The sequence below is a fragment of the Hippopotamus amphibius genome, chromosome 1 (assembly GCF_030028045.1).
Source record: "Hippopotamus amphibius kiboko isolate mHipAmp2 chromosome 1, mHipAmp2.hap2, whole genome shotgun sequence".
NCBI classification, from domain to species: Eukaryota; Metazoa; Chordata; class Mammalia; order Artiodactyla; family Hippopotamidae; genus Hippopotamus; species Hippopotamus amphibius.
The window spans coordinates 78,427,236-78,442,516 of NC_080186.1; the positions used below are offsets into that span (position 1 = coordinate 78,427,236).

Here is a 15,281-nt window from a genome sequence, read left to right on the forward strand (position 1 = left end):
AACATGGATCCACCTGTAAGAGATATTGAGTAATATCAAACAATTTTTCTAAAATCATTTTATAGAAGATGCAGAAATGCTTTATATATGCTCATTTCTTATGCTGGTCTTGAATGACAGCCAGTGGTATGCTATTAGATTATGACTGATTCGGCTCCGGAAGCAGTATGTGCGTTTCATATGCAGAGGAATTCTCTATGGTACTTAGAGAGGGTCTCACCCTTCCTTAATTGCTTCTCAACTTTTCATTTTATTTACTAAAATATACTTACTTTTCTCATATTTTTTGTAGAATTCTCTGAATATTTCACTTGATATTGAAGTGGAAATGGTACCAAAGTTGGGCTGGACCAAGAAATCTTTAAACTACCAATGTCTGTGATTTTCATACGCAGACCTAATGGTGGATCAGGCTTCACTTAAGAAAAAAAGAGAACACTTTTAAGCCAAGTGTTTTTCATGATAATCATAAAATGAAGTCAAGATGAATGTTTAGCGTATCCTGTTCTTTCAACTAAAGTACCCTCATTCAAAGTCTAATTACAGAACCAAAATATTGATTGGTTCTATTCCTGTACCTTACATAGCAACCCATGTATCTTCATTTCCTTCCCCCTACATGGTAAAAACTATAAATCAGTAAATGACTTTATTGTGATAAATGTGAATTCCTGCTGTAAAAAAGCCTATTTAACTGTATTTAACCTAGCTTTTCCCACACTTATTTGAAGCCTCTCCTGATGAAACCCACTGTTTTAGCGAACAACAAGGAGAAAAAGTATTTTGCAGAGCACTATTTGGAAAATGCATATAAATTTTGCTTGCAAAAATTAATGCACATATGCATGCAAATTCATGTAAATATGCACGCAAATTTCAGTAAATTTATTAATTTTGAAATACAACAAATCCAGACACACCCATTCAAATAACCCATAGCATGTACAATTTATGTGCAGTAAACACAGCATCAGCAGGCCCTGGCTTGTCACCAGAAACGGGGATGGAGTTTCTTATCCTGATGCGGTATTTAACTCTGTAATTCTGAGTTCATTTGTATGTGTGTTTTTATATATGCATATGCATTTGTGTATATTCATATGTGGAGATTTGTGTGTGTGTGGTTTTAAATATACAATATAACCTTTAAATCATTTGTAGAAACAATGTAAACATCTTACAATAAAGGATTGATTGAATAAATAATGGTTCATCCCTTTAAGGGAAATCTATACAGCCATTCAAAGTCATATTACAGAAGAATATTGAAAATGTTTAATACTGTTAGTTTTAAAAGTTTATTAAACTACATCTATACTTGGATTCCTGATTTATTAAAATTAACAAATAAAAGGATATTTGTAAATATGTATTAAAATAGAAAAAAAATGCCAAAATAGTAGAAGATAAATGATGCATTTTTCTTCTTTGTGCATCTCTATGCTTTCAAGGTTTTTATGATTAACAGGAATTACTCATGAACATAGAAATTATCATCACATTGAAATATTTACTGACTTTTATTTTCAAGAAATAAAATGGCACATTAATTTTTTTCACATTCCATATTTTCAGGAATTTGGTCATAGTTTTTTTTTTTCCCTTGAGTCAAAATTAATGAAGTTTTTACTTTCTGTGACATATTACAAATTTTAGTTACTTTAAAGCAGGAATATCTAAACTCTGAAGTCTAGAAATAACAGGTGAAATTCACTGAGTTCTCGTAACCAATAAGATAGAAAACAAAACAAAGACACCAAACAGAAGTGAAATCATAAAATTATAAACTATTTTACATTTCCTATTTGCATACATATGTGCCTTCATATTATAAATCTAAAAATAAATCTTTCCCTGGACCCCCTATGTACTCAGTCCCAGACCCCGTCTACCTCCTTCTTTCAGAGGAAAATTCATCCAAAAGGCTAGCATTACTCATGCTCTCCACTTTGCATCCCATTTTCCTAAGAAACCTATGTTGATCATGTCATCCTTCTCGCTAGTCCACTGAAACTACGCTTACCAAGGTCACTACCCTTTGCCAAATTCAATGTCAACTGTCTGATTCATTTTATTCTCTCTCTCAGCAGCATTCCCACAGCTCGCTCTATGAGTAGCTGAAATACTTTTTCCACTTGGCTTCCAAGCCACCACACTCCTTGACTCATCTTTTCTCTCTGATCACCTCTTAGTCTTTCTCTCACTGAACTCTAAATACATGATCTCATACAATCCCATAAACATCTGTATGCTAGAGACTCTCAAATATACGAGGATGAGTCAAAACTTATCCGCACTTCAGTTATATTAAAACTTCTATAAATTCTACAGCCAGAGTGCGGATAATTTTTGACTCACCCTTGTATATATCTCCCCTGAATTCTAGGCTCATATATCCAACTACATACTCAGCATCTCTTTTGTTTCTAATAAGCATCTCGAACATAATGTGTCACACACCTAATCCTCTCCAATATCCCCATCTCAGCATCTGGTACCACTATTCTGGTACCACCCAGGTCTAAGCCTAAGTGTTATCCTTGATTCCTCTCTGTCCTTTGCACTCCATACCCAATCCACTGACTGAACATTCAGTCAGCACCATCTCCCACATAGATCCCAAGCCTGATCATTTCTTTACTTCTCCACTGCAACAACCCTAATCCAACTGGACAATTCCAACAGCTTTCTATCTAATTCCTCTGCTTCCACTCTTGCAACTATCCTTCCTCCCTTCCTCATCAATTTCCTTCTTCACATGCAGCATAAATTTTAAATATGTGCATGCTTACGTGCACACACGTACACACACACACACCAGATCACATCACTCTCCTGGTTCAAAAGCCTCCATTGCAATTAGAAAAAAATCCAAATGTTGTAACCCTAGACTATGGTATGACCTGAACCCAGATGACTCTCTAACCACATCTCTGAATATTCTCCTACCTCATTCACCCCAAGCAAAAGGGTCTTATATTTGGTTCTTCCAACTTCCAAGCTCATTCCATCCCAGGAATTTTGTGAGTGCTATTCTTCCTGCTTGGAGCACCTTTTGTTTTTGCATGGCTATCTCTTTTTCTTTCAGCTTAAATGCTATCTCCTAAAAGAGGACCTCTATAGCTGAAATAATAGCCCCTCCACCCGACACTCTCCATCACACAACTTGTCTCATTTCTTTCATAGCACTGTTTTTAGATATTAGCACATATACCCAAATACAAGGAAACATTTTTCCCCAAAATTATCCAAAATAAGACAAAATTCTTTTCAAGGTTCTTATCAAGTCTATCATAGCACCTTCTTTTAACTACTGTATTTTTAAAAACATTTTAATTCAATACTGGCTCTAAATGTTTCTAAAAATCACCTCATAGAACTGGTTTTAAAAAGAGAAAATGATGATACTTTATAGATTTTATATTTTTTTCTCCCTGTGGTATAACGTCATGACTGAATTCCTTGGATATCATTGCAATTATGTTGCGGAGATCAAAAATATATCCCTAGAGGACAAGTTATTTAAAGGTTCTAATTTACATATGATGTCATATGCAGATTCAAAAAGTGCTATTCCCTTAGTAACTCAGACAGAAGTGAAAGTAAAGCTGTGTGGAAGATTGTGTCAGACATTTGGAAAAGTGGTTCTAGTGATGTCACAATGATGCAGAGATGCATATAAAGAGTTTTTATACAATTGTTTCAGGACACGTAACTGTAAAATAGCAACACTGTTAAATTATGTATCATATGCAATATGTAATTTAACATACACACACAAAACAGTTAACATTTGTTAACATCTGTCTATATTATTCACACTGAATAATGTAATTGAATACATGAAATATAATACATAATACATAATATACATGCAATTATATATTCAGGTTGATCAAATAAATTTGGGGAATCTTTGCACTAAAAATATGGACCTTTGCCTATTATTTGAGTTTAGTCAGATTTGTACAGCAAATTATTTGTTTACATTTTCATTGTTTCTCTCTGCCCACTATCTTCTGCCCCTGCTCTGTGAGGGAGGAACATTGTCTCATTCACCATTGTTTCCCCAGCTCCTAGATCAGTGGCTAACACCCATGAGCCTCTAAGAAATGTTTATTGAAGGCATAAATTCAGGTAAAAACAAGCTCTTAATTATTCTCAGATATAGATATCTGAAATGTGAAAAAGTAATAATCAAGCAATACATATCCACTAGACGGATCCAGGATTTAAAGAAATCAAGCTGTTTTCAAACAGAATTTAAGTGACAATTGCAGAGATATCTATACTGCCATAAAATCATTCCAGAAGCTGCTTTTAATACTCCCGAGAACTACCTTTACCATCTTTAGAGTGCTGGTCAAAGCTAGATAAGCTAGTGAAAAATTTTGTACGCAATTTTCAACCGGTTTGTATGACTGATGTTGATATCTATCATCTTTTTTATGCACAACTTACCAACATTAATGGGCTGAACTGACATTGGAGGTGAGTGAAAAATTACTCCACCAGATGTGATTTTCAAATACATAAGAAGAGTGCAATTGAACTTGGTTGTGGGCACGGGCACATGACATTCACAACATTCATGAACACTGCAGTTGCACTGAACAATCTGAAAACTGCTTTTCTTGGGGAGCAGAGGTGACTCTTCTGATACTTCAAGCCTATATGGAAAAGAAGAGCTAAATGTTAACACAGATGTGAAAGTACTGGATATATTTAAAATGTAGGACGCAAAATCCAAATTGAGGGAAGCTATTCTGCACACCCAGCTTAAAAAGCATGGGAGATTGGGATTGACACATATACACTACCATGTGTAAAATAGATAGCTAGTGGGAACCTGCTATAAAGCACAGGAAGCTCAGCTGGGTGCTCTGTGATGACCTAGAAGGGTGGGATAGGGAGGGGGAGGGAGGTCCAGGAGGGAGGGAACATATCTATACATGTAGTTGATTCACTTCATTGTACAGCAGTAACTAACACAACATCGTAAAGCAATTATATTCCAATAAAAAAAAAAACTTAAGGCAAAGCTTAAGAAAGATCCCCCTTTAAAAGAAAAAAGCAGCATCTGAAAAAAAGGGGTACATTATAACACGGATACAAAGACAAGGGTTAAAGCAGGTTAGCCATCAGAGATAATATAAACAAGAAGACAGTGAGGCAACAGTGAGGTACTGAAAGGAAAGAAAAATTGTGATCCTAAACCCTATATCCAGTAAAAGCATCTTTCAAAATAAACACGCAATAAAGCCTTTTTTCAGACATGCCAACATGGAAAGAATTCATCATCAGATCTGCATTATAAAAAGATGCTAAAGGAAGTCCTTCAGGCAAAAAGAAAATGATAGTAGATAGAAGTCTGGTTCCACACAAAGCAATGAAATTTAACTAAAAGGGTAAATATTTATTGACTGATTAAAGCAAAAATAATAACCATGTAGTGTGGGGTTTGTAACATAGGTAGAAGTAAAATGTATGACATTAGCACCAAACTTGGGGAAGGGGGAGATCTGTAAGTACACAGTTGCAATGTTCTTCACTACACAAAGTGGTGTCATAGCAGCTAGAGGTATAACAGCAGTTCGAGTATAATCCTAAAGCCACCACTAGAATAATAAAACAAGAAGTTACAGCTAATAAACTACAATAATCAGCCCATGGAGTATGAGTGTAAAGACCGGAAAATAGATTAATGGAACAGAAGAGAGACGAACACCTACATGGACAACCAATTTTCTACAAAGGTACAAGCAGTTCTGTGGAGAGTCATCTTTTCGGTAAATCGTCCTGGAGCAGTTGGGTCGCTACATGCCCCCCACCCCAAAAAAGCAACTTTAATCCGTACCTCACACCAGACCTAAAAATTAATTCAAAATGGATCATCAATTCAAATGTAAAGTCTAAAGCTGTGAATCTTTTAGAAGAGAATATGGGGAAAAAAATTTGTGACTTTGGTGTGGATAAGAATTTCTTAGATGCAACACAAAAGCATGACCCATAAAAGGACAAATTGATCACTGGACTTCTCTCAAGGCTGAAAACTTCTGTTCTTTAAAAGACCCTATGAAAGATAAAAAGATAACAAAAGACAAGCCACAGATTGACAGAATACATCTGCCAATCATCTATCTAATAAAGGACTTGAATCCAGAAGATACAAAGAACTTTCACAACTCAATAACAATATTTAAAAATCCAATTAAAAATAGGCCAAAATGTCAATAGTTACTTCTCCATAGAATACATAAGAGTGAAAAGCGTGTGAAAAGAAGCCCAACATCACTAGTTATTCAGGAAATGCAAATTAAAACTGCAATGAAATACTACTATCCACAGATTAGAATGGTCAAAATTCTGAAGATTCATCGTATCACATACTGAAGAGATATGGAGGAACTGGAACTCTAATACACTGCTGGTAGGAATATAAAATGATACACCTTTGGAAAACAGTTTTCCAATTTCTTAAGTTGTTAAACATACACCTACTATACGATTTACATATTCCATCCCAGGTATTCATCCAGGAGAAATAAAGCATATATCCTTACAGAGATCTGTACACAAACAAGTACAGAGAATCGTAGCAGCTTTATTGAGTTAAAAACTGTAAACAACTCATTTATCTATCAACAGGTGAGTGGATAAACAAGCTGTGGTATAGACATTCATATAATGGAATGCTACTCAGTAATGAAAAGGATTCACACAACATTAATGAACCTCAAAGAAATCACGCCATGTAAAAACATGACAAAAATACTATAGGATCACATTTATATAAAATTCTAGAAAATGCAAAGAAATCTGTGGTGACAGAAAGCAGCAGATCAGTCATTGCCTGGGGACAGTGGGGATGGGAGGCAGGGCTGGTGGTAGGGCAGGACAGGTAGGAGTAGAGGGTAGGATTACTTAGGGGCAAGAAGAAATTTTATGAATGATGATAGGTTCATTTTCTTTATTATGGTGAAGATTTTTATTAGTGGTTTCATATATCAAAACTTATCAAGTTTACACTAAATATGTACAATTTATTTAAGTTTATTTTATATTTTTATATGTCAGTAAAGCTGTTTACAAACACAAAAAAGGAAATCTGGGAAAAAGTTTTTATGCACACCTTGCCTGTCACTGTAAACCTATAAATGAATGGGTTAACTTTAAAAAATAATTGTAATTATCTTACAGGGTTACCCAACTCAAGGCTTAGAGAATAATAGCATGCAACCAAGACACAGAGAGTTGTTATTTCTGATTTTTTAGTGTTCTGATTTTTTTAATCTGCCTCGTCCTATGGAGAGTCTAAGCCTTGGTGTAAACAAGAAGACTTTCGAGTGGAGGTTTGTGGTGGAGATGGGGTTGGGGGTACCCATACTGCATATTCCCTGTCTTGCTTGAGCTGTCTCCATTCTGTCCATAAACACTTGCTGCCTCCTAGCCAAGCCACCACATGCTTTTTAAAGAACTTGGGGATAGGGACAGAGTATTAATATTTAGGCATGATCACTGCCTTCAGAAAAGACTTCCGTCCTTTTGGAGCAAAAACTGTAAGAGATAAATATACTAACTAAAAATTATATTTCGAGAAAGGGTTGCTTTAGAAATGGTGCTAACTAGCCTATACATGAGCATTCAGATATAAACACAACATGAGAGAAATGGACCCTAACCTTTCCATACACACCCCACTAGCATTAAATGTTTCGAATTATGGTAGATTTTCAAATTTCCTGAGCTAGACTTTAGCATTCCTTTAGTCCTAAAAAAAAATCAATCAGGAAACAACATTTACAGACCCTTTGATGTGCAAAGCAATATCGTGTGCATTGTAGAAGGGATAATATTATTGCAGGAAGCACACTAAATTAACACTGAGACCTCAAATCAGGTTTTCCTGTTTGCTTATGAACCATAAGACCATAGAAAATTAAGTTCATCTTTGGGAGCCCCAGTTTCCTTAATCAGTAAAACAGAGAAAATGCCTCAACCATCTATCTTTACAAAGTTGTTGTGAATATAAAAGACAATTACATGAAAGTATTTTTAAAAACTTTAAAGTGCTATATACCTATAAAATTTCATTTTGAAGTGGAGGTGGAATGACTTAGCACTTTCAACTTCATCTAAATCTTTAAACAAATCCAATGAAATGTGATTTTTAAAAATATCATGCCATGGATTTACATGTTTTTCAAATATTAAAATGAAAGCTTTTATCAAAAGAGTATGGAACAAATTAAATAAATTGTGGTGTTTTATGTCAGAAATATGCTTGCAGCTTGTATTATGCTTTGACTAAAGAACTCCCATATTTTCAGGCAAAAATAGAACAGAACAGAAAACAAGATACATATTATCCACTAATATTTTTTAAAGGATAGGAAATTCTGGTATTATTTTTCTTTTTTTAAAACAAAAAGAAAAGTTAGAATTACACTGTCTTACTTTAGATGGTCTCATCAATGCCATCTTTTTCTAAATACAGTGAATATTTGTAGAATAGGGCTGATTACCAATGAGATTAACTTTGTGTTTTCTCTACCACTTCACTCTTGTGTTCTATTTAATCAATCTTTTTTTTTTTTTTTTGTATGTCTCTTTAGACTTCAATCTGGAACATTTCTTGAGTCTTTCTTTTTATGTAATGACATTGACATTTTTAAGGAATACAGGTATTCCCTGCTTTTCAAATGTTTGCCTTATGCCATTTCACTTTTTTTTTCACGGTATTATATTTTATTTTATTTTTTTTATTGGAATATAATTGCTTTACACTCTTGTACCAGTTTTTGAGGTACACCAAAGTCAATCAGCTGTATTTATACACATATCCCCATATTCCCTCCCTCCCTCGACTCCCCCCCACCCTATATTATATTTTCTTTATAATTCAAATATGTGCAAATATATAGTATATATTCATAATGATAACTATATACAGTGATTATATATTATATATTATAATATGTATACTATACAATATATATTGTAGTATTTCATAACTTGTAGGTTTTTTAAAAAAAACAAAACTCCATCCAGTAATTTCCCAAACCACTCCAACAGATAACCCTATCATGAAACTCTTAAGAATCAAACTAAAACTAGTTTTCAAATGTTCTAAATAGGGGTGAGGAAACAACAGCCAACAGGCCAAATATATAGCCTGTGAGCTAAGAAGGGCTTCTTACATTAACTAATGGCTTAAAAAATACAAACAAAAGAAGAAGAATATTCTATGATTCGTGGAAATTATATGAAATTCAAATTTCAGTGTCCATAAACAGAGTTATGTTCATTTACTTATATATTAACTGCGACTACAAGATTGTGAGAGAGACAGTATGGTGGGCAAAGTCTAATTTACTATCTGGAATTTTAAGAAAAAAACTTTCAATCCCAGCTATAGGCCAAAAACATTTTATAGCCCCTACATGTGAGTACTTGATGGACAAAGGACAAAAAAATAAAGAAACTACATTAAATATATCATCAAATTTCATTATATAACATACTTATGATGTACATGAAATACCACGAAGATCACTATCTAATTCAATTTTTCAAACCACCTTATGAGGGAACTAATATCACCTACTTGACAAGTAAAAATTGAGCTCAGAGAGAATCCAGACCTGGAATTCATCTTAAGTCTCATGCTTCCATGTTCAGTGCTCCTTTCATTATATCCAAGATGACTTATCATTACAACACAAGATAAATTTCACTGTTACCATGGTCTTTATTTAGGGGAATAATAAAGATTTTAATGGCCACAACTAAAGAATAACTATAATCTGAATCACATTACTAGCTCTATAAACATTAGAGAATTATAGAATTATTTCAAATTATTTTTCCCCTAAGGAAAACATTAGATATTTCTCATATTTATGAAAGCAGAAGTTTTTCCAAGTTTGTGTGAAATCTGGGATATGCCAAAGTCAGCATAAGAACTCTTCTTACCTTCCAAAAGATTTTTTAAAGTTTTAAGTATTTATGAACATCAAATCATACTTTAAAATTTTGATAATACTACTTTTAAACTAAAAGTAGTAAAAGTATAAGTTAAAATGATGATTAAATTTTTAAAATAAGGAAGAGATACACTGGCTTAAAATAACCAGAATGTAAGAATTTCTGAAATTCTTGAAAAATGTCATGCAGCAAATATTTTATGTATTGCCAATACACACACACACACACACATAAATTCAGTGCCACTATTTATTTAATTTCTCTATATGTGAGTAAAATTTACTTGCAAGTGAAAGTAGTAAAAAAAAATTGTCAAATATGTTTTAAATTTGGCTTCTTTGCAAATTTCACAATTTGGGCAATATTTCTACTCAGAAGTTAGATTATATAATTAGTTAGTACTAATATCATCTTTTAGCCACAATGGGTTTTGGAAGCACATTCTATCCTCTGACCTTTGGTCAAATTACTGGCTTCAAAAAAATTTCTATGAATATATTAAAACTCTGTAAGCAAAATCTATACTAAATTATTACAGGAATAACACCAAGTGATTGTTCTTGATTGTGACATAAACTAAGAGCAAAACATAGTGGGCAAACCAATAAACATGAACTGGAAAATTTAGCATTAGCTTTGTGTATAATTTAATCAAGTCACATTTTAAATCTCAGGCTGGTAACCTATACAAATGCTACTCCCAAAAATCTACTTTACTAATCCCAAGTAATTTCAAAGAACAGGTTAGTGTCCCAGACTAGTCTCATCATAAGAATCACCAGGAGCCTTATTAAAACTAGATTCCTGGACCCTCCATGGAGAATTCAGTAGGTCTGGGGCCAAGGAATCTGTTTTCAATGTGTGATAGACCAGTGGTTCTCAAATTACGGTCCCCAAGCCCGTAACATCAGCATCATCTGGAACATAATAGAAATGCGAACCCAGCCCAGACCTCATGAATTAGGTCCAGGTGAGAAGTTGACTTAGATAAATTTCATCAAGGAGACAAATTTAAGAAGCATGCTGTAAAACATAAAGTACTTGTCAGATGTACGACATTACCAAACAAACAGAACATCAACAAGAATGAGAGGGAGGAAGAGAAAAGAAAGAAAATAAAAAAGGAATGCAAACAAAAACAAATGGACCTAAATTTTTGTCAAGTTAACAATATAACCACATGAGGTGGAAAGCGACAGGATGTCCTAATTAACTTCAGAACACAGTATTTTCATCATGTAACCTTTAACCTTAGCAAAGGCAAAATGAGTCTAAACAAACATTGCACTCTAGTAACCCTATTTGTTTTCTACAGTGGTATGGCTTAGCTATTTCAAAACTACTTTGTGTGTATGCTAGGACTGAGCAACTAGGTAATATATTGTTGGAAAAGGAAGAAAGATTTCTCACTGCTAGAAAAAGGAGTTACAAAAAAAAAAAAGAAAGAAAAAGAAGGCTAAAATAGATCCTGCGGTTTTGAACTAGAACAAAAGATATTAGTATGAACACACATTTTTATTATGTGTATATACAGAGATATAAAAATATAGACTTGTGAGTATTATATATACACATTGTGTGTGTACTGTGTGTATGCATACATATAACTAACTCTGTAGCTGAGAGGGCCTAAAAACAATACCACCCAAGTAACAGTGAGCACCTAGCCCCCAGATACCACTTTGTAAACATCATTCTCCAATGAAAAGGAAGCAGGGCTCCTTGGAGAAACTGCTGATTCCAGTGTCAGAGCAGGAGAAGTGTAAAATCAACCTGAAACATCTTGTAGTGCTAGAAAGTAAGGAGTTCTATTTAAAAAAAAAAAAGATGGGACACATCAAAAGGACACAGAGGCCAGTTTAAATAAGTTCCCACTGGCCAAATATGGGACAGTGTGAGCAATAAAATAAATAATGATAGTAACTGAATATAGCTCACAAAATAAAATAATAATCCACGAGTCCATCTTAATAGGAAGGAAGGAAAGAAAGAAGGAAGGAAGGGGGGAAGGGAGGGAGGAAGAAGGAAGGAAAGGAAGGAGGGAGGGAGGGATGAGAAAAAAGGGAGGGGGAAAAGGAAGGAAAAAAGGTAAGAAAGAATGAAATGTGTACTTCTCACAGAGCCTAGTACTGTGGCCTGCACACACTGTTTCTTGATTAAATAACACCATGCCTAACATTGAGCCCATTTGTTTACTTTCCAAATAATGCATCTTTCTTCTCTAAAAATTTCAATTGGTTCTTTTTATATTGTCAATTTCTCTCATTATATTCATGTTCTCCTTTATATCCTTGAGTATGTGGAGCATGTTAATACTGTTTGCTAATTCTATCACCTCTGCCATTTCTGGGTCTGCTTCTATCGTCTATTTTTTCTTTTTCTCCTGGTTATGCGTTACATTTCCCTGTTCCTTCGTATATGCAGCATTTTTGCTGGATGCCAGGCATTGCAAATATTATATTTTTGAGTGTTGGATTATGTTGTTTTGTCTTAAAGAATGTTGGATTTTGTTCTGGCAATCAGTTAAGTTTCTTGGGTGACTTAAGTGTGAACTTTAAGCTTCTTTTAAGCTCTTTTGTGGGGAGTATAGAATAGCCTTGACTCCAGGGCTAATCTGACCCCACTTGTAAAGTGTGGCTATTAGGGGATTTCTACTGAATGTCAGTAATATTCAACAAGGTCTCTCCAAATCTCCTTGTTGGAAACTTTCATTATTCCGGGCCCTGTGTGACTTCTGGGAATTGCTTAGTTTACAGCTCCTCGTAATTATTCTCTTCCCAGAAGTTTTCTTGCCCAAGATCATGGATAGATTGGTATTCAGCCAAAGAATTAAGGGGATCCCAATGCTAATTCCTGTGTTCCTCCATGCTTCAAGTACCTTGCCCCATGAATCAAGCTCCCTTTCACTCTCTGAACTCTTCTTTCTGTCTCCTCAATTCAGCAATATTGCTGGGCTCTGCTTGAGTTCCCCCGCCTTGTGCCATGTACTGGAAATTGCCTCCAACCTGGAAAACCTAAGTAATATAGAACTTACTTTGTTTCCTCCTCTCAGGAATCACATTCTGTTCTGCCTTTGTCCAGATGTTATCTGAAAACAGATGTTTTCTACTTTTATCAAGTTTTCTCGTTGTTCATGACAGAAGAGTAATCCCAGAACTTATTCCCTCCTGGCCAGAAGCCACTTTTGCTGACATTTTATATTAACTTCTGGAGATATGTATTCACATAGTTCAAAACTTGGTTTTCTTTACAGGGAGTAGTGAAATGGGGTGATTACTTCATGAAATGTGTGATCAAGGAAATCTATGTTTTAAATGGGAATTATCGCAGCATGTGTATCGGCTGAGAAGAAAACTTGATGATGAAGGAAAGAGAGGGGATAATTGCAGGAATAAAGTCCTCAAGTGACAACAGGGAGTGAGACTCAAAAACACAGAAGAAAGGGTTCATTTTAGATTGGAACACAGAGAATTCATCAGCAATTAAAGATGCATAGGCACTGACATGGGCAGGCTGGTAGATTTTGGTGAGAAAAGTAAAAACTTGAACCCACCCCCACCCCCACATCCCTCCTGTTTTCCCAGTGAATATCAAAAACAAGGTTATCAGCAAGTCTCTTTGGCTCTCTCTAAAGCCAGCTGCCACACTGTAATGTGCTCTGAGGAGAATCCACAGAACAAAGAACTGAAGGATGCCTCCAGTCACAGCCAGGATGGGGAACTTGGAAGCCCAGGGAGTGAGCCTGGAAACAGATCCTCCTGAAGTTGACTTTGAAATAACTGCAGTCCTAGCTGACATCTACACTGCAACTTTGTGAAAGCTTGGAGGCGGATGTCCCCAGCTAAGCTGCACCTGGGGTTCTGACTCATAGACACTGTGAAATGATGAATGGTTATTGTTTTAAGCCACTAAATTTTGGGTAGTTTATTGTATGGCATATATAGCCAAGGAAGATGTTGGCACCTGGAAGTGGGATGCTGCCAAAACAAATACCTAAAAATGTGGAGTGGCTTTGGAACCAGATGATAGACAAAGGCTGCAAGGATTTGGAGAAGCATGATGGCAAAAGCCTAAAATGCCTTGGACAGACTGTTAGTAGAAATCTGCATTTTGAGGACACTGCCAGTGAGGACATGAAAAGAAGTGAGCAACAAGTTATTGGAAACTGGAGGAAAGGGGAACTTTCTTATGTAGTGGCCCAAAGCTAAGTAACACATCTACAATTCTGTGGACAGTATAAAATATGCCAATTGAACTGGTGATTAAACTACTTCAGGAGATTTCTAAGCAAGTGCTGAAAGTGCCTCTTGGTTCCTTCTTGCCGCAAGAGGAGAGATATTCACTGAGAAAAAGGGCTGTTAAACAAAGGAACTAGTACTGGAGAGTGGTGAAATTTTCAGCCTCTCCAGATGGCAAAGGATGTTAAAATTAAGAAATGACTTCTAAGCAAAGATCAAAGAGAAGGCAGAGGAGCTTATTTCTAAGAGATCTGTGGGCTTTTTTCTAATGGAGTGAACCCCAGTAAGATTCCCAGGAGGCTGTGTGATCTTGTGAGAGAATACAGTAGCAGAAACATTGCTAGCTTAGACTGTAGGAGTACAAAATGAAACAAAGCCATTGGACTCCCAAAATTGTGCCAACTGGAAGCATGCTGGGGAAACTACTTAGCTGTAGAAATACGCAACCTTTCATAAAAGAGGGAGGGTGACTCAGAGGGCAGAACCAAGTGCCCAGAGGACAGAGCCAAGGGGCATGGAGATTTACTCCTGAAGTTGAGGTGACAGAGGAAATAGGCCTAACATAAGGTGTAGGAGGGGAGATGGTCAGAATGGGATCCTTAAAATGAGATTATAGAAAGGGCAAGCTTATCAGCCAGGACAAGATCCATGAGAATGGGTGAGCTAGGCAGGGTGAAAAAAAGAAGAGTAAAAGTAAAGCTTTCAAGAAATTGAAGGTCATCCAGGTGGATGCTGAAATCACCAAGAATGCTGACACAAGTGACAGTGAAGAGAACAAAGTAAACTAGGTGTTAGCAGTTACAAAAGTCCAAACTCCCTAGATGGCCCTTGCTTATTCACCCAGCTTGATTTCTCATCACTCCCCAGCTTCCCAACCACACAACTTTTCAAATCCTCAAATGTCTATATGTGACTGTGTACCTTTGCACATGCTCTTCACTCTTTCCGGCTCATTCTTCTCTGCCCTCTTATAATCTAGGCAGATACTTCTAGCTCATGTTTCCACAAGTCCCCATATTTATTACATTACAGCATTTGCAGACTTTGTTATGTTCT

At 35.5% G+C, this 15,281-nt stretch overlaps 1 protein-coding gene across 9 annotated transcripts in view; it reads right to left on the reverse strand.

Moving 5' to 3' along the window:
- LEPR (leptin receptor) overlaps positions 1-15,281 on the reverse strand; it is a 133,744-nt gene that overhangs the window by 37,623 nt on the left and 80,840 nt on the right. For all 9 annotated transcript variants that reach the window (XM_057717287.1, XM_057717283.1, XM_057717260.1 and 6 more), the window contains 2 exons: positions 4,462-4,670; positions 273-418 (listed from right to left, as the gene is read on the reverse strand). In XM_057717287.1, coding sequence (XP_057573270.1) covers positions 273-418; positions 4,462-4,670 — 355 coding nt within the window. The remainder of the gene's footprint in view (positions 1-272; positions 419-4,461; positions 4,671-15,281) is intronic.